The 22,401-nt window shown below is 57.1% G+C and overlaps 7 protein-coding genes across 7 annotated transcripts; 4 read left to right on the top strand and 3 right to left on the bottom strand.

Annotated features, from left to right (window-relative positions):
* Positions 1-225: 225 nt before the first annotated feature.
* Positions 226-1,753, top strand: F5144DRAFT_479635 (S-adenosyl-L-methionine-dependent methyltransferase; the record flags this gene model as incomplete). The annotated part of the gene is made up of 2 exons (XM_066785179.1): positions 226-1,591; positions 1,719-1,753. 2 exons carry the CDS (start codon positions 226-228, stop codon positions 1,751-1,753), a joined length of 1,401 nt encoding a protein of 466 aa, XP_066648577.1.
* A 2,507-nt stretch (positions 1,754-4,260) lies between these two features.
* Positions 4,261-8,314, bottom strand: F5144DRAFT_502162 (P-loop containing nucleoside triphosphate hydrolase protein). The gene is made up of 2 exons (XM_066786404.1): positions 7,986-8,314; positions 4,261-7,925 (listed from the first exon to the last, which is right to left on the bottom strand). The coding sequence occupies exons 1-2, from the start codon at positions 8,091-8,093 to the stop codon at positions 4,323-4,325; spliced, it is 3,711 nt and encodes a 1,236-aa protein (XP_066648576.1). The 5' UTR covers positions 8,094-8,314; the 3' UTR covers positions 4,261-4,322.
* Positions 8,315-8,473: 159 nt separating this feature from the next.
* Positions 8,474-11,409, top strand: F5144DRAFT_39755 (DNA replication licensing factor MCM7). Its single transcript, XM_066784779.1, has 3 exons — positions 8,474-8,745; positions 8,816-11,148; positions 11,221-11,409. Exons 1-3 carry the CDS (start codon positions 8,697-8,699, stop codon positions 11,302-11,304), a joined length of 2,466 nt encoding a protein of 821 aa, XP_066648575.1. The 5' UTR covers positions 8,474-8,696; the 3' UTR covers positions 11,305-11,409.
* Positions 11,360-13,181, bottom strand: F5144DRAFT_636928 (mitochondrial 37S ribosomal protein mS29; the record flags this gene model as incomplete). Its single annotated transcript, XM_066792641.1, has 2 exons — positions 11,360-12,473; positions 12,530-13,181. 2 exons carry the CDS (start codon positions 13,179-13,181, stop codon positions 11,677-11,679), a joined length of 1,449 nt encoding a protein of 482 aa, XP_066648574.1. The 3' UTR covers positions 11,360-11,676.
* Positions 13,182-13,760: 579 nt separating this feature from the next.
* On the top strand, positions 13,761-14,703 carry F5144DRAFT_555791 (ribosomal biogenesis regulatory protein). The gene has a single exon (XM_066787930.1). It carries the CDS (start codon positions 13,930-13,932, stop codon positions 14,536-14,538), a length of 609 nt encoding a protein of 202 aa, XP_066648573.1. The 5' UTR covers positions 13,761-13,929; the 3' UTR covers positions 14,539-14,703.
* A 755-nt stretch (positions 14,704-15,458) lies between these two features.
* On the bottom strand, positions 15,459-17,992 carry F5144DRAFT_39790 (uncharacterized protein). Its single transcript, XM_066784787.1, has 3 exons — positions 17,264-17,992; positions 16,336-17,124; positions 15,459-16,277 (listed from the first exon to the last, which is right to left on the bottom strand). The coding sequence occupies exons 1-3, from the start codon at positions 17,784-17,786 to the stop codon at positions 15,568-15,570; spliced, it is 2,022 nt and encodes a 673-aa protein (XP_066648572.1). The 5' UTR covers positions 17,787-17,992; the 3' UTR covers positions 15,459-15,567.
* Positions 17,993-20,003: 2,011 nt separating this feature from the next.
* On the top strand, positions 20,004-21,513 carry F5144DRAFT_39766 (terpenoid cyclases/protein prenyltransferase alpha-alpha toroid). The gene is made up of 2 exons (XM_066784780.1): positions 20,004-20,611; positions 20,673-21,513. The coding sequence occupies exons 1-2, from the start codon at positions 20,245-20,247 to the stop codon at positions 21,287-21,289; spliced, it is 984 nt and encodes a 327-aa protein (XP_066648571.1). The 5' UTR covers positions 20,004-20,244; the 3' UTR covers positions 21,290-21,513.
* Positions 21,514-22,401: the final 888 nt, after the last annotated feature.

Here is a 22,401-nt window from a genome sequence, read left to right as displayed (position 1 = left end):
CTCTCGCAATAGTCAACTCTATTGCAGGGGTATATCCGGTGGTGAGGGGCAGACGGAGGGGCAGATGGAGGGGCACATGCAAATCCGATCTGCCGTGACTGTCCGCCTATTATTTCATCATTACAATTACTCCCCACTACCAAGAATTCAAGTAGCAGTTCAGATATCTACAACCAACTCCTTATCATAGGTACCATCCCTAAAAAACCCCAAAAAAAAACCACAATGTCCGATCCCGACCACGACACCATATCCACCCGCATCTCCCCCTCCTGCCCGCCCGACACCCAGCGCGTGCTGACGGCCGCCTGGGCCCACGACCTCGCCACCGTCAAGAAACTCCTCGACACCCCGGGCAAGGCGAGCGTACAGGACCCTATCACGGGCGAGACTCCCCTCCACGCCGCCATCCGGTCATGCGGCCCCGCGCCGTCGGAAGAGAACGGCGACGGCGACGACAACAACGAAGGTGACGACCCCGCCGACCTAGAGGCCGCCAAGAAGGTCGTCTACGAGCTGCTGCTGTGGGGCGGGATTTGGAACGATGTCGACGATCGGAACGAGACCCCCGGCTGCGTGGCACATCGGTTGGGGCGCAGGGAGTTGTATAACTTGTGTGTGGAGGCCGGTGTGAGGGCTGAGATGTTGTTTGGCGTGATGGAAGGGTATGAGGAGCTGGAGAGTATGGATGGGGAAGAGGGAGAGGATATTGAGGTCATTGATATGGATGTTGACGATGGGGAGATGGTGGTCGTGGGCGAGGACGGGGAGGAGGCCCCTGCGCTGGTTAATGTTAAGCCTAGTGGGCAGAATAAGATGGAGGACGAGGAGGAGGAGGAGGAAAAAGAAGAGGAGGAAAGCAAGGAAGAAGAGGAACCCCGGTTCCAGCCCCCCAAGGACGATACAGAGGCCGAGGTCACTTCCGAAGCATACCTACGATCGAAGCTAACATACTCGGACGGCAAACTGGTCGACGACGACGGCAACGGTGTCATGATGGCCTGGGAGACCGATATCATGCGTCAGAGCGTTGACGCTTTGTTACCAAACAAGGAGCCAGGGAAGCGAATTCTCAATATCGGATTTGGCATGGGTATCATCGACACCATGTTTGCCGAGACGAAGCCTTCTAAACATCACATTATTGAGGCCCACCCCGAGGTTTTGGAACACATTTCTAGCTCTGGTTCCAAGTTCGGCGCCGTCTGGGAAGAAAGCGGCCCAGCCCCGGGCGCTTTCAAGGTGCACACAGGGAAATGGCAAGAGGTGTGCCAACGGCTTCTCGAGGAAGGGCAGATATACGACGCCATCTACTTCGACACCTTTGGCGAAGACTACTCCCAACTGCGCAAATTCTTTACCGACTTTATCCCAGGCTTGCTAGATGGCGATGGCAGATTTGGCTTCTTCAACGGCCTCGGCGCGGACCGCTTGATCTGCTATGATGTTTACACCAAGGTAGCCGAGTTGCACCTAACCGACGCTGGCCTAGATGTGGATTGGAACGTAATTGGCGTCGATATGTCGCACCTTGCCGAGGCTGGCAAGGGCGAGTGGGAAGGGGTAAAACGGAGATACTGGACTCTGGATAGTAAGTGTTTTCTTTTATCGGTACTTGATGGTGGCCACAAAGCAAAAGGGATCGTATGTGGTTGGCAAGCGGGTTGGATCGTTTTAACGGCCTCAACGAGTGAAGTTGGTTTCCTAACACCTCACAGAATATCGCCTGCCCACTTGCACATTTCTAGGTTGAACAGTTCGATACTAGCAAATGCATTCGCACGACCCAAGTGGCTGGAAAGTCACGCAACCGTCGCGGGCCTCAGTGTTTGCCATGCATTGACGCGCCTCACTCCCAGCCCTGCGAATAGGAACCCTCTCCCATCGCGGGTACCAACCTAGAGTGTGCAATCATGCGACTCCTCCTTCTTCCTCTTTCACCGTTGACTTGCTCCTGTGAGCCAACGCTATAAGCTAGTTATGTTGTCGAAAATGCAACGCCGGCAATTTCTATCCTTTGCCGAGAATCTTTCTCTTCTGTCACTCCTGCGCCCAGCTCCCACTGTCCCTCAGATCAACACCTTGCCACGCTGGGCAACCCGCAAAGATACCGGCCGGCTCCTCTCGATTGAACGTGAGGTTAGCCTAACCAGAACTTTAGCATTCCTCTGTGGCATATCAGATAACCCGCTCCATGTCGTGGCCACTTGTGTCGAGGAGCTGGCCGACAAGAAGGGGATCCGAATAGTCGTTGCGATCAACAAGAAACATGCTACGTGTGCGAGCGGGACCTTGACACGCATCAAAGATGGGCTTGTAGAGGTCCTCCGCCACCTCTCTCCGACAAACGGTGGTGTGTACCCTCCCCTCCTCCTCCCAAAGAGCTGTCCTTAACGGCCATCCCTTTAATAGAAGCGAATCCCCTCTCGGAAGATCGAGTCCTGGGTAGTATCGCCGATATGTGCAAACATAGCATTTTCTCCCAAACCAAATCCAACAGGCCCGACGCAACGTATGTCAAAAGAGACAGTGTCTTCCTAGGCATTTTCCTACAGAAGATACTGGATAATGCCCGCAACCACCGCAACTGCAGCGAGCTGGGAGCGAGAATCGAAAGGTTTACCAAGGATGGCCAAAACCTGCTAGGATGTTTGACAAAACTTGAAGACTGCCAAAAGGAGGAAGTCGTGAGACATATCAAGAACGTTCTTTGTGCCGCCTACCGACTCAACAAGGACACCGACTTTGACAAACTTTTCGAGGGGGTTAGTCCGGCCGAGTTCGACCCGTCGCTGCGGAAATGCTTCATCGCCCGATTGTCGAAACTTGCCCAATACCGAGAATGTGCCTTATATCTGCTCCGAATGGCCAAGGAGTTGGATCTCTTCCGGAAGACAGAAGTTACGCTCGTCTCTCTCAAAGATGAATTATTTGCAACGAACTTGAAAGCATCGCCGGTCCGCCATCTCAATGACTGCCTTTCCCGGTGTAGCAATGGGGCTTCGCTTGCTCATGGTGTCAAGAGCATTGCCTCCAAGCTCCAGGGCTTGAACTTGGGCAACTCAAATTTTCTCTCGACCGTCGGTAACGTCCTCCAGGACTCGCGTGTCCATGCCGAGGTACAAATCGTGTGCCACTACGAACTTCATCCTGTTGCCAAGATGCCGCGCGTTATTTGTTCCAGCAAAGATGCCTGTTACCTTTGTAACCTATTTGTCCAACTCCATGGGAAGTTCCATATTCCCAGGACTCACGGCAACGTCTATACCACCTGGCGGCTTCCACCCGTCCCCACTCTCAGCGACGTCCAGGCCCGACTCAACAAGGCTTTGGAGAGCGAGATAGGGGGGATCATTAGCGACGTGATGAAGAATGATACTCCAAAGTTGGTGCTGGCCAGAAATGAAAACGAGAGCACCGTATTTCCTCTCCCAATATGTCCACCCACGCCAGCAAGTTCGGTGACACTGGTGGAAGATTCCGGGAACGGCACCCAGGCCACCAACACCAACAGGATGCAGGAAATCCGACAATCCCTACAAGAATTCTGGAAAAGCCTCGCCCGGGGGCTGTCCATTGCAACTACTGCTTTCGGTTCGACATTTCCTAACTTGAAAAAGCCCACCGCCCGACCGCCAGACGAGGATGACGGAAGCCTACCCCCAAAACGATCCACCGCGACCTCATCCGCACCACCATGCCCAACAACAGCAACCACAAGAACAACAACGACATCAACAACGACAACGACAACGACAACGACAACGACAACGACAACGACAACGACAACGACAACGACAACGACAACGACAACGACAACGACAACGACAACGACAACGACAACGACAACGACAACAACGACAATAACAAAGACAGCCCCGTCGTCACGGAAGCTCTCTATCTCACGCGCCCAAGGGGTTCATCGACCTCGAGTTCGAGTTGTGCGAGGTGGGGGTGGATGTCGAAGAGGAGGGCGCGGGCGGGTGCGTGTACGCGGTGTACCGCGGGGAGGTGGTGGTTGTTGATTTTGGGAAGGGGGGGAGGGGGTGAGTTTGCTAAAAGGGGGTGGGATGGGGTTGTGTGGGAGTTGGAGATGAGAGGAGACGGCTTGTAGGATTAATCTTTCTGTATGTGTTTGCCTCTTCCTTGGGGTTATTTTTTCCTTCTTTTCATTTCTCTCTTGTTCTTTCTTCAGGGCGAGTTCATACCTGGTGCCGGGTTCACAGGGAGTTATTTACTGCTCGTAGGTGTAGGTTATTGGGCAAAGAATAAACATTACCGCCGTCTGCTTGAACGCCATCTGACTACAACATATATACATACTACATGAGACTGCTTCTCCCTCCAATCTCCATGCTCCCCTGGCCATCCTTCATATCCCCGCTCCGGCCCACCACAAACTCCCGGTAAATTCTTTCCAACCGCGCCCGCTCATCAGAACTGATACTCGCCCGTGTCGCATCGAGTGCCTTGGTGAGATGCTCCCAGCGGAGCACCACCTCGGCGTTACCACCACCACCATCTGCCACATCGCCGTTAACGCCGTTAGCATTCCCACCGGCGGGGTTGGTAGCGCCCTTGGAAAACTGCTTCGTGCGTTTCCGCGCCAGTTTGATGCCCTCCAGCTTGCTGGCTATGGCCGCCTGCTCGGCAAGCTGCGTCGCACGGGTACGGGGTGCCGCGGCAGCACTGCCATCCGGCGAGACACCGTCCTCGCCGTAGCGGAACTGGACAAAGTTCCTCGCCGACGCGGCGGTGGCCTTCTTAGCCGCGCCCCGGCGGCTGTTGGCAGCAGCGGCAGGCTGTTCGCGGTCGTTCAGCACGTCGTGGATGGCCTCTAGCTGGGCGTTGGACACCAGCGCCTGGAGATCGGCACCGGAAAAGCCCTCGGTCCTGCGGCCTAGCTCGAGCAGGTCCTCTTCTGAGTTCCAGACTTCGTCGGCGACCTTGACTTTCTGGGCGAGCGCCCGGATGATGTCGAGGCGGTCTTCTAGCGTGGGGAAGTCACAAAGTAGAGACTTGTCAAGGCGGCCTGGTCTGAGCAGCGCGGGGTCGATCAGGTCTGGGCGGGAGGTCGCGGCCAGGACGTACACGCCCGAGAGGCCCTCAGCGCCGTCCATTTGCGTTAGAAGCTGGTTGACGACGCGATCGGTGACGCCCGTGGAATCGTGGCCACGCTTGGGGGCGATAGAATCGAACTCGTCGAAAAAGAGAACGCAGGGTTTGGCGGCCGACGCGCGCTCAAAGAGGTCACGGACGCTCTTTTCCGAGGCGCCGATGTACTTGTTGAGGATCTCGGGACCCTTGACGCTGATGAAGTTGAGGCCGCACTCTCCTGCCACAGCGCTGGCGAGGAGGGTTTTGCCGCACCCGGGATAACCGTAGAGGAGGAGGCCGGACCGGAGGCGGAGAGGACATTGCGCAAAGATGGGGGCGTACTTGGTTGGGTATTGGAGTGTCTCGAGCAGGACTTGGCGTGTCTCTGTCAGCCCGCCGATCGAGGAAAATGTGGTCGTAGAGCTTTGAAGCGTGACATTGCGCAGCGAGGCTGGGGTGAATCCCTTAAGGGCGCTGTCAAAATCGGCACGGCTCAAATGGATAGTAGTCGTGTCGGGGTTCGTAGACTCGCCAACATTCCGGCTCAGGGCCTCGTTACGCGCTCTCGAGATGAGCAGGATTAGATCGCCTGGCATGTAGCCGTCAGTTTGGCCGGCAAGGTCGAGGAAGTCGAGGTCCTGGTCGAGGATGAAGCCGCTGGGCTTGTCCTTGGGTGCTTCCCGAGTCGTACGGGTCGGGCCGTCCATCCACCCCCCTCCGTCGCCGTCTGTGGTACTACCATCCGCGGTCGTCGGACGGCTTCCGTGCTCATCCACTGGTTCCGCTTCTTCTGGGGAAACAGAGCCCTGCTTAGTGAGAGCCTCCATGACGCGCCGCCTAGTTTCCTTATCAGGGGCGCTCAGGTCAACAATCTCACGGACAATGTGGCCGCCCACGAGCACGTTGTGAAGCGAATCCTTGCCCTGGCAGGTGGCGAGCAGGACCACATTACTGTCCCTGCCGCAGTACTGCTTGACCATGGAGCAGATAGCCTCGCTGATCTGTCGGCTCCGGCCGTTCTCGTTCCCCACCTGTAGCTCAGTTTCGGCCGGGCAGAGGCGGTCAAGATCATCTAGGATAACGATTGCCTTTCCGCCGAGCCTGGCGCCCCAGCTGGCAGCCATAAACAGGCGGTTCAGCGTTTCCTTGATGGTCGACACCCTGCTTTCGTCGTTGACGAGCTTAGTGCAAGGGAAGTAGTTCGCATAATACAGCTGGGAAGCGCGCATTGCACGCACGACTGTTTGTGCAACAGACGTTTTGCCGGATCCCTGGCCGCCCGTAAGGAGGACGGATGACATGTGCGAGAGATGTGACTTGAGCTTTTCCAGCAGTGAGTCAATGCCAACCAGAAGAGTATCGGACGAGCCCAGCTCGTCAGCCTCGAACTCTGTGAGCCACGAAGGGATCGGAACGGGCGGCTCGACCACAAGGGGCAACTTCCAGTCGGCGCCGAGAATCCAGTTTACGGGCTTTTTCCCTTGCCCCTGTGGCGCCGGAGAAGGTTCGAACCTCACAACAGCCCCCTCCCACCCTCGGGGGCATTTTAGACCCTGGTTTACTCCGAGCACCTGGCCATCTGTGAGGGGACCTGACAATAGTCCGTTTCCGTTTGGCCCGTAGATATGCTTGACTTGGTTTGCCGCCTCCTCCTTCTCCGCCTTCGATTGACCGCCGAACTTGAGGCCCGAGGGCTCAGTAGTAGGCTTCAACGACTGGAAAGGATATATCTTGAGCTTTTGAACCGAGTCCTGGCTGGTCCTCCGGGACATCGGGACCGGAGCGGGCTCGAGTTTAACCACACCACCGACCATGCCTTCGCATCCAAGCGCGGCACACAGAGATGGCGAGAGAGCAGTTGCTTGGCCATCAGGGGGATCATCCCATGGCAGAAGGGCGGCGACAATCTTGTTGGACGCTTTCGCTGCGGGATCCGCTTCCTGTGGTTGATTTGCCGAATCAAGTGGCTGCTGAAGGCCGGCAGGCCTCACGACGCTGACTGACACCCACATCACCCCCTTCAAATCTCCCGCGGAGAGTAGGTCACGACCAATCCAGACACTGAGATCCTCAACCGGGGCCTCGCTGTCGAACCAGTCCTGGCAGTTATTCCGGTCAATACCACGGAAGAACAAGACTGCCTTTTTCTCTTCCCGGGCGCTCTTCCTCCTGGTCGTGGTTGTTGAGCTCTTGCCACTCCTCCGAGACGCGCTGCCCACGCTCTTGTCGTCCTTGCTACTTCGCTGCTTTTGCCTCGTCTTGGGCGCTACAATGACCTCGGCGTCCGGAGCGATCTTGGCGAAGGGGGCATTGGCGGGAAGAGCAGGTTCTATCGACAGGACCTTGATGTTCGCAGTAGATGTGGGTGATAGATGGAGCGTCAGGGGGTGCATGTAGCGGGCGGGAGCGCGTGACTCTATGGCATGCACAGGATTAGGGACGGCGCGGATCTGGAACAGTAGGTTGTCCTCCAAGAAAGTCCCGTGTAGCTCGATCATCTCCCAATCGTCGGGCGTCAGGGGTTCGATGTTGACTGTGTGCACCAGGGGCGGGTCGAAATGCACAGTTATCGTTACCCTCTGGCCCTCGGTCAATCCCAAAGTTGCGCCGAGTGTGGTATCCAGCTCAATGAACTCCTGATCGCGTCCGTCGCGAGATCCGCCGATACCGCCTCCCCCCACCACTGGGGCAGCTCTCCGCAGTTTGCTCGGCATACCAGTCCATCCAAGGTACATGTGCTTCATCGATGGAGCGTTTGGGTCGGAATCACCCCCCGTGGGAGTGGAGCGGGCGCGGTAGCGAAGTTCAACAACGACATTTTGGGCAGGCTAAACATGGCAATTACACGTCAATTGCATTCCCCATGCTGATTAGAACATGGCTCTTACTTTGTTGATATTGGAAAGAACCGTGGCTATCGACGGCGGCAGGTTGACCAGGCAGTTCTGCAAATGCACCAAGGAGAGAGTCGCCGACGACGGCTGCATTGGCGCCATTGCAACTCAGGGGAACCCGAGACCGGGTGCGTTGGTCGGGTATGGGATATGTTAGTTGCGCGATCTCGATGTGGTGGTGTATTCGCCTTGTCGCATGCAGCGACTCAAAATAAAAGAAGGGATGTATGTTGATCAATACAACATTTCATCCCACTTTCACTTCGGCAACGCGCATATGGCTTCGGGAGCGGCAGCTTTGAACGGGGCAGCTTCCCGGCAATCTGCATGTGCCGAGGCAAGGGGACCAAGAGTCCAAGACCGGATGTGCAGGGCCATGCCAGTCCCCCGCGACCTGCCAAGAGATATAACCCCAACTGGCCACACCTGCCAATGCCAGCTGCAGCCCCAAGCAGCATGTTTAATCACCCCTAGGCTAAGACGCGCGAAAAAGCGCGTTGGGCATTCCTTAGACGCGTCCCCCTGTCACAGCTCGCTTGTCCCAACCCCAGCCTCCCGAGCCCAAGCGCCTGCGTGTGTTTTCTTATCGCAATCCCGCCCGAAGCCCCGGTTCGTCGCACCATCTACCCACCTCCGTCGTCAACACCACTAAGCAAGCAATCACCAACGCCGTGCGGAGAAGAGGTTCAAAATACAGCCGCAATCATGGCGCTCCTTCAGATGAAGGCGCCTGTCGACTACGAGGTGCAGCTGAGTGAGTAACAACAAAACAACAAACAATCCTTCAATCTGTAATTTGGAGACTGTTGCTAATGGTGGTGTAGCCGCCTTCGAGCACTTCCTGTCCGATTTCAAGACCTCTCCGCAAGAGACTATCACCCATGCCTTGGGCAATATTACCATCGATGAGGATGACCTCAGTGACGAGTACGACTTTATGGACGAGGATGACAACGCTCAGCAGCAACGCCGCCGCGAGAAGCCCCAGAAACAAGTCCCCCGACACAAGTACAAAGATATGCTTCAGGATCTGGCCGACAGGAACATCAGCGAGGTAGTGGTCGACCTGGATGACCTCGCTTCGTACGAGAAGGATCTGAACGAGGGGCTCAAGCTTGTGGAGTGGGTCGAGCAAAATACCCGACACTATGTTGAGCTCCTCTCGCGGGCCGTCGACAAGCTGATGCCCCAACCGAACGAAAATGTCACCTTCAAGGACGACGTGCTCGACGTCCTTATGACAAACCGGACACAGCGCAACCAGATGCTGGAGGGTATTGCCGACAGGGAATCAGACCCAGCTATCCTCAACGACCAGTACCCGTCGCAGCTCACCCGGCGATACACCCTCGTCTTCAAGCCGAGGACGTCGACGCCCGACAACCCGGTCAAGGCGCTATCGGTCCGCCAGGTCCGCGGCGATCACCTAGGCCGCCTCATCACCATTCGCGGTATCGCAACAAGGGTATCCGACGTCAAGCCCATCGTCCAGGTCAGCGCCTACACTTGTGACCGCTGCGGCTGTGAAATCTTCCAGCCCGTCACCGACAAGCAGTACGGCCCCCTCACGCTCTGCCCATCCAAAGACTGCCAGGAGAACCAGGCCAAGGGGCAGCTGTACCCGTCGTCGAGGGCGTCCAAGTTCTTGCCTTTCCAGGAGGTCAAGATCCAGGAGCTGGCAGAGCAGGTACCCATCGGTCAAATTCCCAGGACCCTAACTGTCCTGTGCTATGGTAGCTTGGTCAGGCAGATCAGCCCCGGTGATGTGGTCGATGTTGGCGGTATCTTCCTCCCCACCCCTTATACCGGCTTCCAGGCTATGCGCGCTGGCCTGTTGACCGACACCTACATCGAGGCGCACCACGTTGTCCAGCACAAGAAGGCATACGAAGATATGGAGATCGACCCCATGATGGCGCGGAGGATCGCCAAGTTTACGCAGTCAGGAAACCAGTACGAGTACCTCGCCAAGTCGATTGCCCCCGAAATCTTCGGTCACCTCGACGTCAAGAAGGCGCTCCTGCTCCTGCTTGTCGGTGGTGTGACCAAGGAAGTCGGTGACGGCATGCGTATCCGTGGTGATATCAACATCTGCCTGATGGGCGACCCCGGTGTGGCCAAGTCTCAGCTGCTCAAGTACATCTCCAAGGTCGCCCCGCGCGGCGTGTACACTTCGGGTCGCGGCAGCAGTGGCGTGGGTCTGACCGCCGCCGTAATGCGCGACCCAGTCACGGACGAGATGGTGCTCGAAGGCGGCGCGCTGGTCCTAGCCGACAACGGCATCTGCTGTATCGATGAGTTCGACAAGATGGACGACAACGACCGCACTGCCATCCACGAAGTCATGGAACAACAGACCATCTCCATCTCCAAAGCCGGCATCAGCACCTCCCTCAACGCGCGCACCTCGATCTTGGCCGCGGCTAACCCGCTCTACGGGCGCTACAACACGCGCCTGTCCGCCGTGGAGAACATCAACCTCCCCGCGGCGCTCCTCTCCCGTTTCGACGTCATGTTCCTCCTCCTCGACACCCCCACCCGGGAAACCGACGCGCAGCTCGCCAAGCACGTCGCGCACGTGCACATGCACAGCCGGCACCCCGACCTGGGCACCGCCGACGGCGTGGTGTTCTCACCCCAAGAAGTGCGCGCCTACGTCGCGCAGGCGCGCACGTACCGGCCGGTGGTGCCGCAGGCCGTGTCCGAGTACATGGTCAAGACCTACGTGCGGCTGCGCGGCAGCCAGCGGCGGGCCGAGAAGCGCGCGCAGGCGAACAACTTCGGCAACACCACGCCGCGTACCCTGCTCGGCGTCGTGCGCCTCGCCCAGGCGCTCGCCCGCCTCGCCTTCCGCAACGTCGTCACCCAGGACGACGTCGACGAGGCCCTGCGCCTGATCGAGGCCTCCAAGGAGAGCCTGGCCGGCGAGGACCAGTCGCGCGGCCGCCGCGGCATGAACGCCAGCAGCAAGATCTATAACCTGGTCAAGGGGCTGGCCGATGGCGGCGCGTGCCGGCCGGATGATGTGGAGGAGGATGAGGATGAGGAAGGGTATGGCGTCGAGATGAGCCTGCGCAAGGTCAAGGAGCGCGTCATTGCCAAGGGGTTTACCGAGAACCAGTGGCTGGCGGCGTTGGAGGAGTATACCGACTTGGATGTGAGTTCTGTCAACCGCCCTGCCTATATTAAGCCATTGAGAAGAATGATTTACTGACTGTGGACTCTACAGGTCTGGCAAACGGCTGGCAACGGCACGAGGCTCGTGTTTGTTACGTCTGGTAATGCTGAGCGGGAGGGGAGCCAGGAGTTGTGAGTGTGTGGCTTGGTAGTAGTAGATCTGGCTTGGGTTCCAGCCGTTGTTGCATTTCCGTGCTTTTTTGGGTGTGTTGTGTGTGTCCACTCGGCGTTGCCAGGGGGTGTTAGTTATGGAATTGAATGACTGTATGGACGAAAACCGGGAAGAGATTCGTTTCCCGGCTCATGTAGCAACTTCGGTACGAAGTCCTGCTAGCTGGACAATGGAATGAGTGAAGTCAACCCGACATTGTGGGTGCGCTGTGTCGAACCACTCGTCCAAGACCGAAAATGCGATCCTACTACAAGTACAGTCTCCCATTTCTACACAGCGCGTCTATCTACACACCATTTCATAGGATTACAAACCTGCCACCACCCATACAATCATTCAAATCCGCATCGTCCGCAGCGCCGCGCGCTCCATCTCGCCGAGCACGCCGCTGCCGGCGAGGGTCCACTTCTCGGTGACGGTCTTCTCGTCGACGGTGGCGCGCAGCATGCCGCTGGCGGCCCAGTACTCCATCAGGGCGCGGGCCTCGCGCTTGTCGACGCCGGCGACGCGCAGCACACGGACCGAGCGCAGGACGGCCTCGACGCGGTCGTCGTAGCCGCGGAAGAAGGGGTCCTTCTGGGGCACCTCGGCGCCTTCGCCCGCCTTCGCCTCGGCCTCGCGCTGCGCGAGTGCGAGCTCCATGCTGGGCGCCCGCGGCGCGTTGCTGCGGCTGGTGGCGGCCAGCACGGCGCCCCCCGCGGGGAACTGCACGCCGCCGCCCAGCGCGTCCGTGAAGAGTCGCATGAGGGCCAGGTCGTGCGAGTGGATGCGCTCGAAGGACGGCGAGCGGTAGTCGGAGATCTTCATGGCGTGGGAGAGCCCGTCGAGGCTGAGGAGGATGGGCGGCCGGTTGGCCTTTTGCGCCGTGAGCTCGTTCCACAGGGCCTGGAAGACGGGCCAGGCGCCGTCGGCCTCCTTGGCGACGTTGGCGAGGGCCAGGAGCGGGGTGTTGGGGGGCATGTTTTGCGGCAGCTCCGGGTGGGCTTGGATGGTGTACGTCCTGGAGAGCACTTGCTCGTTGGCGCGCTTGATGGCCTGGATCAGCTTGAGCACGTAGACGGGCTGCATGTACTGGACGGGGTCGGTGCCCGGGATGGGGGCGTATTCGGTGCCGGCGGTGGTGAGTTCGTGGGCTGGGAGGGGTTAGCATAACATGGTTTTTGGTGGGTGGGCTCGGCTCAAGACATACCCTCGGGGAGGTGGATCACAATCCAGTTGTTGAGGTGGGCGTATGCCATGGCCTGCAGCAGCATCATGCTCTTGCCAACCACCTTATCACCGGTCACGACGAGACGCAGGGTCTTCTTGTTCTCAGCCGAGTTCTGCATTTGGTTTGTCAAGTCGACCGTCTCCTTGCGCACCAACACGGAGGGTTTCCTGAACATGCCCCAACACTGTGTCGTCTTGAAGGCCTCGTCGGCTCGCAGCTGGTCCTGCACCTCTGCGGGAAGGGCCAAAACCCTGGCGATGTTCTCAGGCGCGGTCATATCGGCCGGGCCCAGGTTGGCCAACCATGGCACGGGGATGGCGTTATCATTGCTGAGGGTGATGCGCTTGCGGTAGGCCTTGCGCTCGCCGGGCAGCGGGACCCTGCCCCTCTCGGCGGTCCTGTCCTTCTTGAACTTGCCGAGCTGCAGTTTCTTGCCCGAACGAGAGTGCGCTTTCGCATTGGGGGCTGGTTGGAAAGCCTTTCTGGGAGCAGCATTTGAGACTGCGGTGGTCGAGAAAGATGCGGCTAGGGTGGTTCTGGTGATGGGAGGAACAGCCCGTGACATGGGCATTGATACCGGAATCCCCGCCGAAGGCCGCACGAGACAGCGCAGGCAATTGGGGGTCGACATGGTGTCGTCGATGTATGTTTGGTTGTCTCTTTCGGCGGGGTCGCTTCTATTGCATCGTGGGGTGTGCCGTCCAAATCGCCAATGGCTGCCGGCCCGGAGCTGCTCAAAATTCGAGATAATCCATCACCAAACAAAATCGGACCCAGCGTGTGAAGTCGGAGCACGGACCTTGCCAAGCCGAGACTCCCACCCGGTGCCACTGCTATGGCTTCCATCCCACCACCCAAATGTCAACAATGCCTCTGAATGGTATCAACATTACAACATGGCAACTACCGATTGAGTGATTTTCAGCTGGTTGTTGGTGAGATGGTTAAGGCATCCTTTCAGCTCCAATTGGAACGAATTGGTAGTATACCACCATGGTTGTAGAAACATGATGCATTCCGAGTCTAGATTCCCGTTATCGAGAATAGGCATTGTGAAAGGTGACGATAAACTCTTTCTTGATGCCTCTAGGTACTGTGCCTCAGTTGTATTCTTCTGAATATTATTGACGAAGCGTGAGGTTATAAACATGTAGACATCCATCTTACAGCAACAAGACGGGCGGGATGAGAGACCCCTGCCACTGCCAATGCCAATATGTGGGGTTACCAATCTACCAGCTTTCACCGCCTAAATTTCAGGATGTTCATCGCATGGAGCCAAACCTCTGCGCCTGCCCCAATTGCGCAGAGAAAAGAAACACCATCATCACCACCCACCACCAACCAAACAACCAATTCCCCCAAAACAAACCACAACCATGGCCGCCACCACAACCCAAAAACCCGCCAAACTCCCCGTCACCGTCGACAAGCCGACCCCCTACACCTTCGACCTCGGCCTCCTCCTCGCCAACGACCCCAACCCCGTCGCCATCCCCCCCTCCACCCTCACCGACCGCTCCGCCCTCGAAACCCACCTCGCCAGCGTCGCCCGCGACGGCGCCCAAGTCCTCATCAACCAGCTCCTGACCACCTGCGCCATCAGCTCGACCCCCGCCGGCGTGCTGCTGACCCTCCCCCCGCCCCAAACGGCCCTCCCGCGCGAGAAGCCGGTCCCCGCCCCCAAGGCCGAAACCAAATGGTCGGCCTTCGCCAAGCGGCGCGGGATCAAGCCCAAGACGCGGGAGCAGCGGCGCAACCAGCAGTACAACGAGGAGACGGGGGAGTTTGAGCGCCGGTGGGGGTACAAGGGGGCCAACAAGGCCGGGCAGGACGACGCCATCATCGAGGTGAGCGCGGCCAAGGAGGCGCAGCGCAAGGAGGGCACGAGCGTGCGCGGCGACAAGCGCAGGGAGATTCGGGAGAAGGTGAAGCGGAATGAGCGGCGGATGAGGAAGAACCAGCGGAATGCCGAGGGGAGGAAGTAGGCTGGTCTTGTTCTTCTTTTTTCCCTTTCGCCCTTTTCATTGTTGGATCAAGGCGGTGGCGGATGATTGCATTCGAGGCGTTAAAGTATGGGCTTGTGTGTTCGTTGGCTTTGCGGCGTTAGGGAGGAGAAAAGGCTAGGGCAGCTCTCGAAAATCAAGAGGGGTTTCAGCATCACATGTGGTCTCACTTAACTGGCATTCTATATGCGCCTCAGGGGCTCGAGCTCTTGTGAAAATCAACTGTCACCAGGACGTCCATCCATTTCATTACCCCCCTGCCCAAGCCTTCTTATCGTACAACTCCGCATCTTCCAAAAAAGAAAACAAAAAGAAAGAAAGGTCCGGCCCCTCCCAGCATGCTTTTATCCCTCGTGTCCCCAGAAAAAACAGCCCCCCAAGGATATTGACGCTTCAGATAGATTCCGAGAAGACGAGAGACAATCGCCATCCTCCACTGACCACCCGTCACGGGCTAAAACCCACCCCCTGCCACTTAAATCCAGGCCTTGGTATCCTCATTACTGTGCGCGGCCCAACCCAACGGTATCAAGAATGAAACAAAAGAAACAAAAGTTGCCGAGATCGACGTGAAAGAGGGACTAGGCCGACTGCCCGCGTACGGGCGGTGCCTGCCTGAAACTGCATAGAAAACGAAAAAAGGGGAAGGGGTATTGAAACCGAAAAACACAAAGGGCCGGATGGGGAAAGATTCGGGCCCAAAGGACGACGCTCAATGAATCGGCAGGCCGTAGTGGAAAGAAAAGGTAACGCAAACGGCGGCGCCATGACCGGACTGCCTTTGTGTGTTCCATGGGTCGCGTGCAAGTGGGATGCGACTTGCAGTATCGATTCTATAGGTGGGGCGGTAAGGGGCGAGACAGACACAAAGGCAAAGTTGTCGTCGGCGTCAGGTCGTTGACCAAGTGCTGCTGATGAATGATGTTGCTTCGGGATGTAAAACAGAAGCGGTCGCTATTCCAATGGGATGACGACTGTAAGAAAACCCTCGCTCGCAGCACGACAACCTACTCAGAAATTGAGCGGCGATAGCGGCTTAATAGGCGAGAGGGGCCGCATGTCGCCCGACTTTCTCGGCGGCGTCTCACGCTCGCTGCTGACCGTAAGCGTCGTCGATATTGTCGAACTCGTTTCGGCGCTCTCCGTCTCGGCCACCGCCTTCTGCCTCGGCCGCCCCTTCTGTTCGGTTGCGCTGCGGTTGGGACTCTTTCCGCTATCCGACGATGAAACGGTGCGGACTTCATGCCCTTCCTCCTCGCCGCCGCCACCTCCATTCCCATTCTTCGCACCACCAGGCGGCGGCGAGTCAAAACGTGCGTACTCCTCTTCGATGTACTTGGCCTCGTCCTTGCATCCCTTCCAGCAATCGCGCCAGTCGCAAACCAGGAACTTGAAGCAAAAGGCGTCGATCTTCATACACGGCTGGAAGCAGATGCACAGGTTCCGGAAGTCCATCTTGTTCTTCTCCGAGTGTGCGAGGAGGAGACTGAGATGGCAAGTGATGGCGAAGAGGAGGTAGTAGTTGAAAGGCGGGAGCTTCGAGAGTTCTTCGACGAGCAGCGGCGGCACACTCTCCGCCCCGGCGCACTCCTTTGCAATCCTGTCTTGGGCCTCTTTAGGGAACAGCTCGTCGGGGAGCTCCCGCAGCCACGCCTTCAGCATGGATCCGACGATGTTGATGTCATAGAGGTCTGGCTCTTCAAAGAGGTCCACATCCAACTCTGCAAACAAGTTAGTGAATGCCAACAAGGGAACCCTCCCAGGAGCTCGCCAACGTACCCTCGTCGAATTTCCGTTGCCATTTTTTGATCTGCGGCCCGCTGCCCGGGACCCTGTATAGACCCTCGACCTCACTGCCCTTATAGTTCAGGTAGTCTATCGCTCTCCAGGGGAACGCGGGCATCCAAAACTCCGTCTTGTCCCGAGAATCCTCCAATCTCTTGGATATCCTGGTGAGCCGCGTTTGTTCGACAAGAGGCAGGTTGATGACCCTGAGGACATAGTGCTCGTCGTCCACCGTCGGCTCTTTGAGCACTGGCAACTCATGTCTTGAGCCAAAGAAGCGGTTGCTGAGCATGCCCGCCGCCCTGCTGTGCTTAAGGTGGCTAAAGAAGGCTCCTCCGGGTGTCTGGGTATACGTAGAGGCATTCTCCCTCTGCTGGGTGTCTTGGCCTCTTCCTCTCCCGCCGACGTCCCTGGTCTGTGACCGCTCAGCCGAATGGTTCCTGACGGCCGACATCATCTCCCGAAACGACCGGTCGCGTGCTTGAAGCGGGGCGGTCCTCGGAGCTGTTGACGAAGCGTAAGGTCTTTCGGGCTCGGCTGCCTTGGCCGGCGCCAGCGCCAGTGGTGGAACGTGATCCTTGGGGCTCGGGCTGTCTTTGAGGTCCTTGTCCTTGGTGGACCTAGTGCGGCTTAGTAGGTTGAAGGGCTTGGGCTTCGACCGCTTCGACGAGGTCACTGAATTACCCGGGCTCTCGTAGTCTACCGTCGAGGCTAACGATATTTCGGATCGAGAAGGCAGTGGTGTGTTCGACTTCTGGACCGAGGGGTCCTGATGGGGCGAGTCTATGATGTAGCACGCTGGTTAGCGTGACTTGAAACAAGAGTTCGGCCCCAGGTGGAGAGGCCCGTTTTAATGCGGGATCGACAGGGTAGGGGAAGTCCAGACGACCATGAAAAGATGGGACACAGGATGTTTGCGTACCTGAATGCTTGGTGCTTTGTTTCGACAGCGCCGGCCTGTCCGAGTCCCTCGACATGACTTCGGCGCGGGAATTGGAGTGTTGGTGCACAATGGGACGATCCGGCTTCGCCCCCTTCCCAAAGTTGAAAAAGAAGCCCGATTTGGACGTCTTGTCGTCACCGCGCCGCTGGTGTCTGTGGCCCAGCTGTTGTTGTTGGTCCGCAGCTTGATCTCTTGGCGAGGGCTGCGGCGGGTCACGGGCGTCGTCCGGATTCCTTTGCCGCGGTGGCCTCTGTTCCTCTTGGTGTTCTAGCGACTGTCGGGGCTGGTGCAAGACATCGGCAAGCGGCTGGGGCTCTCCAATGCTAGCAATCTCCACCTTGTTCTGACCGTAGCGGAAAGGGGAGCGTGGTGATCGGGGCGACGTAGGGTCGGGCGGTAGTCGCGCAGAACGGGGGACGGTTTCACCAAGACGAGGAGACTTGTCGCTGGGCCGCGTGGTCTCCGCCAGCGAGAGCGGCTGCGGTGCAGCTTTACGGCCCATTCCAATGGGCGCGAAATGCCAGGGGCTCAGGCGGGCCACCTGGCTGGAGACGGGTCTGGGTGTAGCAGGGAAGGTTCCTGATTTGCGCTGTGCACGCTCTGCCGCAAACCAAGGACCAACAGCCCTGCAGCAACAGCTATTGCCGGGCGCGCAGCCGTGACACAGTGTCGGGGCTTACGGGGTCGGGTAAGGTTGGCAGGTAAGAAATGGAAATAGGCGGATTGCCGTCTGCGTCAAATGAGCGATCTCTCCGAACTTCAAAATGAGGCACGGACGGGTGTTGGAGGGGTTCTGATGCAAGGTAGGAGCCGCAGAACAGATGGAAGGGGGCAGTCTCAAGGTGGCTCCGGCTCTCTTGGTGCTTGGTGGGCCGTTCTTCGAATGACTGCGCCAGATCGACCACCAAACCGGCATGGGCAAGGAGGCACACACCGCTGCCCTGTCTCCCTGTCTTGCCTTCCACAATCCGGACGCTAAGCTGCCAGGGATCCCCAGACCCCGCCGAGCCCGCCTGCTGTCAGAATGCCCACTTTCAGCTCCCTCTCACCATTTGATTCGCAGCCAAAGCCACAGCCCCCGGTCCCTCTCCCTTGTCAATCGACTGAATTTCCGACAAGATCTGAAAAGACGTTGGACGGATGACGACGTCCCGTCAACGAGTCTCTGGGTCGTTCCTTGAGGATGATCCTATAAACCGACCGAAAGGAGATTCGTAAATCTGGGCAAGATTTAGTCCCTTGGGGCCAAATCCCAGATTAGAATCTGCACGCCTTTTAGGCGGCTGGTGGTCATGGCCACCCGGCCTCGAACACCCGAACGTGTCTTCTGAAACGGAACTCTCAAAGTCGTGGGCAGCTATTGTGTGACAACCCCGTTAGTGGCGGCGTTCCCCGGGGAGTCGAGACAGTCTAGACTCGACCGACACAGTCGGCGCTATGTTATCTAGCACAAAGCAAGGGAGACGTTGCGACAACAACGATCGACCGCGGGCGATCGCAGTGACAAGCGCCCAGGAATGCGGAAGGCGCCAGCAGGAGTTGCAGTCGGTTATATGCGTAGCAATCGATTGAAAATACCAAGGGAATAATAGGTAACCCTTCGCGTGATCAATCCCTCATGCCTGGAAGAAGCGAGATTCAAAGCGCAAACGGAAAGCAACCCCAGTTAGCAACACAAGGAAAATAGGTGGCGCCCTGGATAACAATGACTGTGCGGCGGGAACTGCGGCGGGAGCTTGGCCCTCATTGGCAACGGAACGCTAGAAGTGAGGGGTCAGCTAGCCAACCTCACGATCACCTACCCGCCCCGCCTTTGTTCTCCCGAGGTCCTACCTATCTACAACCTAAGGACTGGAACTCTTCTCAGACCCAACCAAAGGGCAACACCAGAAACAGAAGGAATGAGTCAGCTCCCGTTTGCGCTGCAATCCTTCGCGCAAACACGAGGCCCCTTTCTCGAGCAATCAAAGCCCTTGGGAAATTGAATCACAAAGCCAGCTAACTGTCTGTGTGTTGTGTTTGGGACAGCTTCTCGCGTCGCACGCCGCCCGCATGCAGCCTTCAATTATTAGCCAATTGAGGCCGCGATGGCCCGCTGTGGCTCACAGGCTTGTCGGAAGGTGGCGGCCCAGATGGAAAGCAGGGGATTCAAACGCTAATCCTACTTTGGTTAGGCCAGGAACACGACAGCTCTGAAACTCCCGCCGGGGCTGTGTCTTGGCCAGGCCTATTGGTTTCGCCATTGGAAGAGACGGGAGCAGCGACGATGTCGACAATGGCCTTGAATTCTCATCAACCTTCCTCACCTTCTCATCGAGGTCTGAATATTGACCGGAGGGGAACTTCCGTCGAATTTCCGTCTTATATACGAAACCCAGCCCGGCACTCCACCTTGATTTAGGTAATTCGTCTCGTTTCAGGACAGGGAGATGACAGTCGAATTGGAGTACCACACTGAGACAGTCATCACATCGCATTTACGTTCATCCCGTGGCGCAATCATCTCATATATACCTACACAGTACACTAGACAAAACGCCTCGTCGGCTCGTCCTGCCTCGCCAGCCCATTCGCGAGAACCCGGCTTGGGTTCGGGCGGCAACGAAGCCGGCGCCAATCCGAGGGGTGAATTCCAGCAGCGGCGCCAATGGTGATCGGGTAGCAGTGGGAATTCGGAACGAGCCGATTCCCACCAAGGCGGGAGCGCAGCCAAGACCGGAAATTCATGGATTTCTCTTTAACCGCTTAGCTAACCCTCTAAACCTTGCATCGTAACGACAGGTCTGCTAGGAGGCATATCCGACTTGAGCATGCCTCCTTAACATGACGAAAGTCGTGTGTTACGTAAGGTAGCCAAGCATCCAAGTGCTCGCCGGCCGCCTGGCCTTGGCGGCCCCGCGATCTTCCCCGCAATTTCTCCAAGAGGTTCGGTGAAATCGCAACCGCCGCAACTTCATAACATGTCGCAAACCTTAAATCAGCCCCGGGAGGAACCCCAGCTGGCCGCGCCGGCTCACGTCAAATACATCCAAAGTTTGGATTCAAGGAAAGACGAATATGACTACTGGCTGACTGAGCATCTCCGACTCAACGGGTTGTATTGGGGACTGACAGCCTTGCACCTCCTGGGTCAACCCGACGCCCTCCCACGCGCTGAGACCATCGACTTTGTGCTCTCATGTCAGCACGAGAATGGCGGCTTTGGCGCTGCGCCCGGTCATGATGCCCACATGCTCTCTACCGTCAGCGCGGTGCAGATCCTTGCCACAGTCGACGCCTTTGACGAGCTAGAAACGCGAGGGAAGGGCAAGGCACAGGTGGGGCAGTGTGCGTCTCCCGGCATGGCGTGTTGGGAGTAGGGACTTGCATACTGACGGGACTTTTTCAGATATCGCCAGTCTCCAGAACCGTGAGACGGGTACATTCGCCGGCGACGAGTGGGGGGAGGAAGACACCCGGTTCCTCTACGGCGCTTTCAATGCGCTGTCGCTCCTCGGCCTTCTCAACCTCGTCGATGTTGAAAAGGCAGTCAACCATATCGCGGCATGTGCCAATTTCGACGGTGGATATGGCGTGAGCCCAGGTGCCGAGTCCCATTCGGGGCAGATATTTACATGCGTCGCCGCCTTGACGATCGCCGGCAGACAGGACCTCGTGGACAAGGAGCGGCTTGGGCGGTGGCTGAGCGAAAGGCAGATTGCCGGCGGCGGCCTCAACGGCCGACCGGAGAAAAAAGAGGATGTCTGTTACAGCTGGTGGGTCCTAAGCAGCTTGGAAATGATTGGCAAGACGCACTGGATCGATAAAGACCAGCTCGCCGCCTTCATCCTACGCTGCCAGGACCCCGAGCGAGGCGGCATCGCAGACAGACCCGGTGACATGGTCGATGTGTGGCACACTGTTTTCGGCCTTGCGGGGCTGAGCTTGCTCCAGTATCCCGGCCTACAGCCCGTCGACGAGGTTTACTGCATGCCTAAGTCAACGACTAGACGGGTGTTGGGCTGACGACTAGCAATCTAAAGCTTTTACCCCCTTGTATCCATCTTTTCTCGTCCGTCTCTTGCCGTCTATAACCTCCCAACAGTACTCCAAGCGTTGGGTAGGGAACAAGCCAAGAGAACATCAACTGTCACACTATTTTCTCACCATTCCTGGCTATCGTATGCTTACTGGCATGGAATCGACATGATACCCATGGCCTTGCCATATCTATCAGTGGAACAAAAAGCGCGCCCCCCCCCCCCTTATTTCGAACAATGGTAGCAATTCAGGAGTCAGATGGATCATTTTCTGCCGAATTGGCTTGGAAGGAATGGGGAATGAGGTTACTTAACTTCTTTTGGTGTCCCGTGGCACTTGAATCTCAACCCCAAAATCTACATCGCCCATACCGGCCAGCAGATTGAATTGAATGCCCTCTGTATAAGCCGGCTCTGTCCCTTGCATACTTTCCCTACCATCCTATTGCAAGGAGCTTTTCACAGTGAGCTGTAGTGCTCCTGCTTGCTTCACAGCCCCGTATTGTTTGTTTCACAGAAAACTGCTTGATAACAATCCTGGTAGGTACTGCTTGCAATCACGTATGGTACCTAGGTTATTCCTATTTACTTACCCCTTGCTTAACTCTTATATCAGACATGGTTATCCAACCTCTTGATAAACTGCGTAGCACTTGACTGTGATTCTCCAAATCCAATACTCATGCCCAGCTCTCCCGGTATCAATTACTTGCCAGTCACCCCGGACCCTAATTCTTCACCATCACATGCAAAACTATGACATCTCAAGGCTACACTTAGAGGTGTCCCTTCGATAATTCATGACAGTTTCCTTGGTTAAGCTTTTTCAGATAAAGCATCAAAATTACACGGGAAGTGAATTCCTTTGCTTCTTCTTAGAGTAATGATTTAAGCAAGGTAGAATCCCTCTATTTTACCATACTTAGCAGTTAATATGCCATTGCCATGTAGGTACCCGACCCTCAATGAGTCTGAGAAACATCCATTCCAAAAACCTCGATCACAACAAAAGTCGCTATCTATCTTTAGGGCTGCAACAAGGTAGCTTCTCTTACAGCTACTTTGATCCTCCCACCATATCGGCCACCTCACAGTTAG

Source organism: Chaetomium tenue (genome assembly GCF_020726465.1).
Source record: "Chaetomium tenue strain MPI-SDFR-AT-0079 chromosome Unknown F5144scaffold_1, whole genome shotgun sequence".
In the NCBI taxonomy this organism is placed as follows: domain Eukaryota; kingdom Fungi; phylum Ascomycota; class Sordariomycetes; order Sordariales; family Chaetomiaceae; genus Chaetomium; species Chaetomium tenue.
The sequence above is the reverse complement of the archived record's forward strand: the minus strand, read 5'-3'. Positions and strand labels throughout refer to the sequence as shown.

Coding starts and splice junctions, on each gene's coding strand:
- F5144DRAFT_555791 (XM_066787930.1), top strand. CDS start 13,930: ATGGCCGCCACCACAACCCAAAAACCCGCCAAACTCCCCGTCACCGTC.
- F5144DRAFT_39790 (XM_066784787.1), bottom strand. CDS start 17,786: ATGGGCCGTAAAGCTGCACCGCAGCCGCTCTCGCTGGCGGAGACCACG. Junction 17,125..17,263: donor ACAAAGCACCAAGCATTCAG/GTACGCAAACAT, acceptor GCTACATCATAG/ACTCGCCCCATCAGGACCCC. Junction 16,278..16,335: donor GCAACGGAAATTCGACGAGG/GTACGTTGGCGA, acceptor ACTTGTTTGCAG/AGTTGGATGTGGACCTCTTT.
- F5144DRAFT_502162 (XM_066786404.1), bottom strand. CDS start 8,093: ATGGCGCCAATGCAGCCGTCGTCGGCGACTCTCTCCTTGGTGCATTTG. Junction 7,926..7,985: donor TTCTTTCCAATATCAACAAA/GTAAGAGCCATG, acceptor TGCCATGTTTAG/CCTGCCCAAAATGTCGTTGT.
- F5144DRAFT_39766 (XM_066784780.1), top strand. CDS start 20,245: ATGTCGCAAACCTTAAATCAGCCCCGGGAGGAACCCCAGCTGGCCGCG. Junction 20,612..20,672: donor CAAGGCACAGGTGGGGCAGT/GTGCGTCTCCCG, acceptor GGACTTTTTCAG/ATATCGCCAGTCTCCAGAAC.
- F5144DRAFT_39755 (XM_066784779.1), top strand. CDS start 8,697: ATGGCGCTCCTTCAGATGAAGGCGCCTGTCGACTACGAGGTGCAGCTG. Junction 8,746..8,815: donor CGACTACGAGGTGCAGCTGA/GTGAGTAACAAC, acceptor ATGGTGGTGTAG/CCGCCTTCGAGCACTTCCTG. Junction 11,149..11,220: donor AGGAGTATACCGACTTGGAT/GTGAGTTCTGTC, acceptor TGGACTCTACAG/GTCTGGCAAACGGCTGGCAA.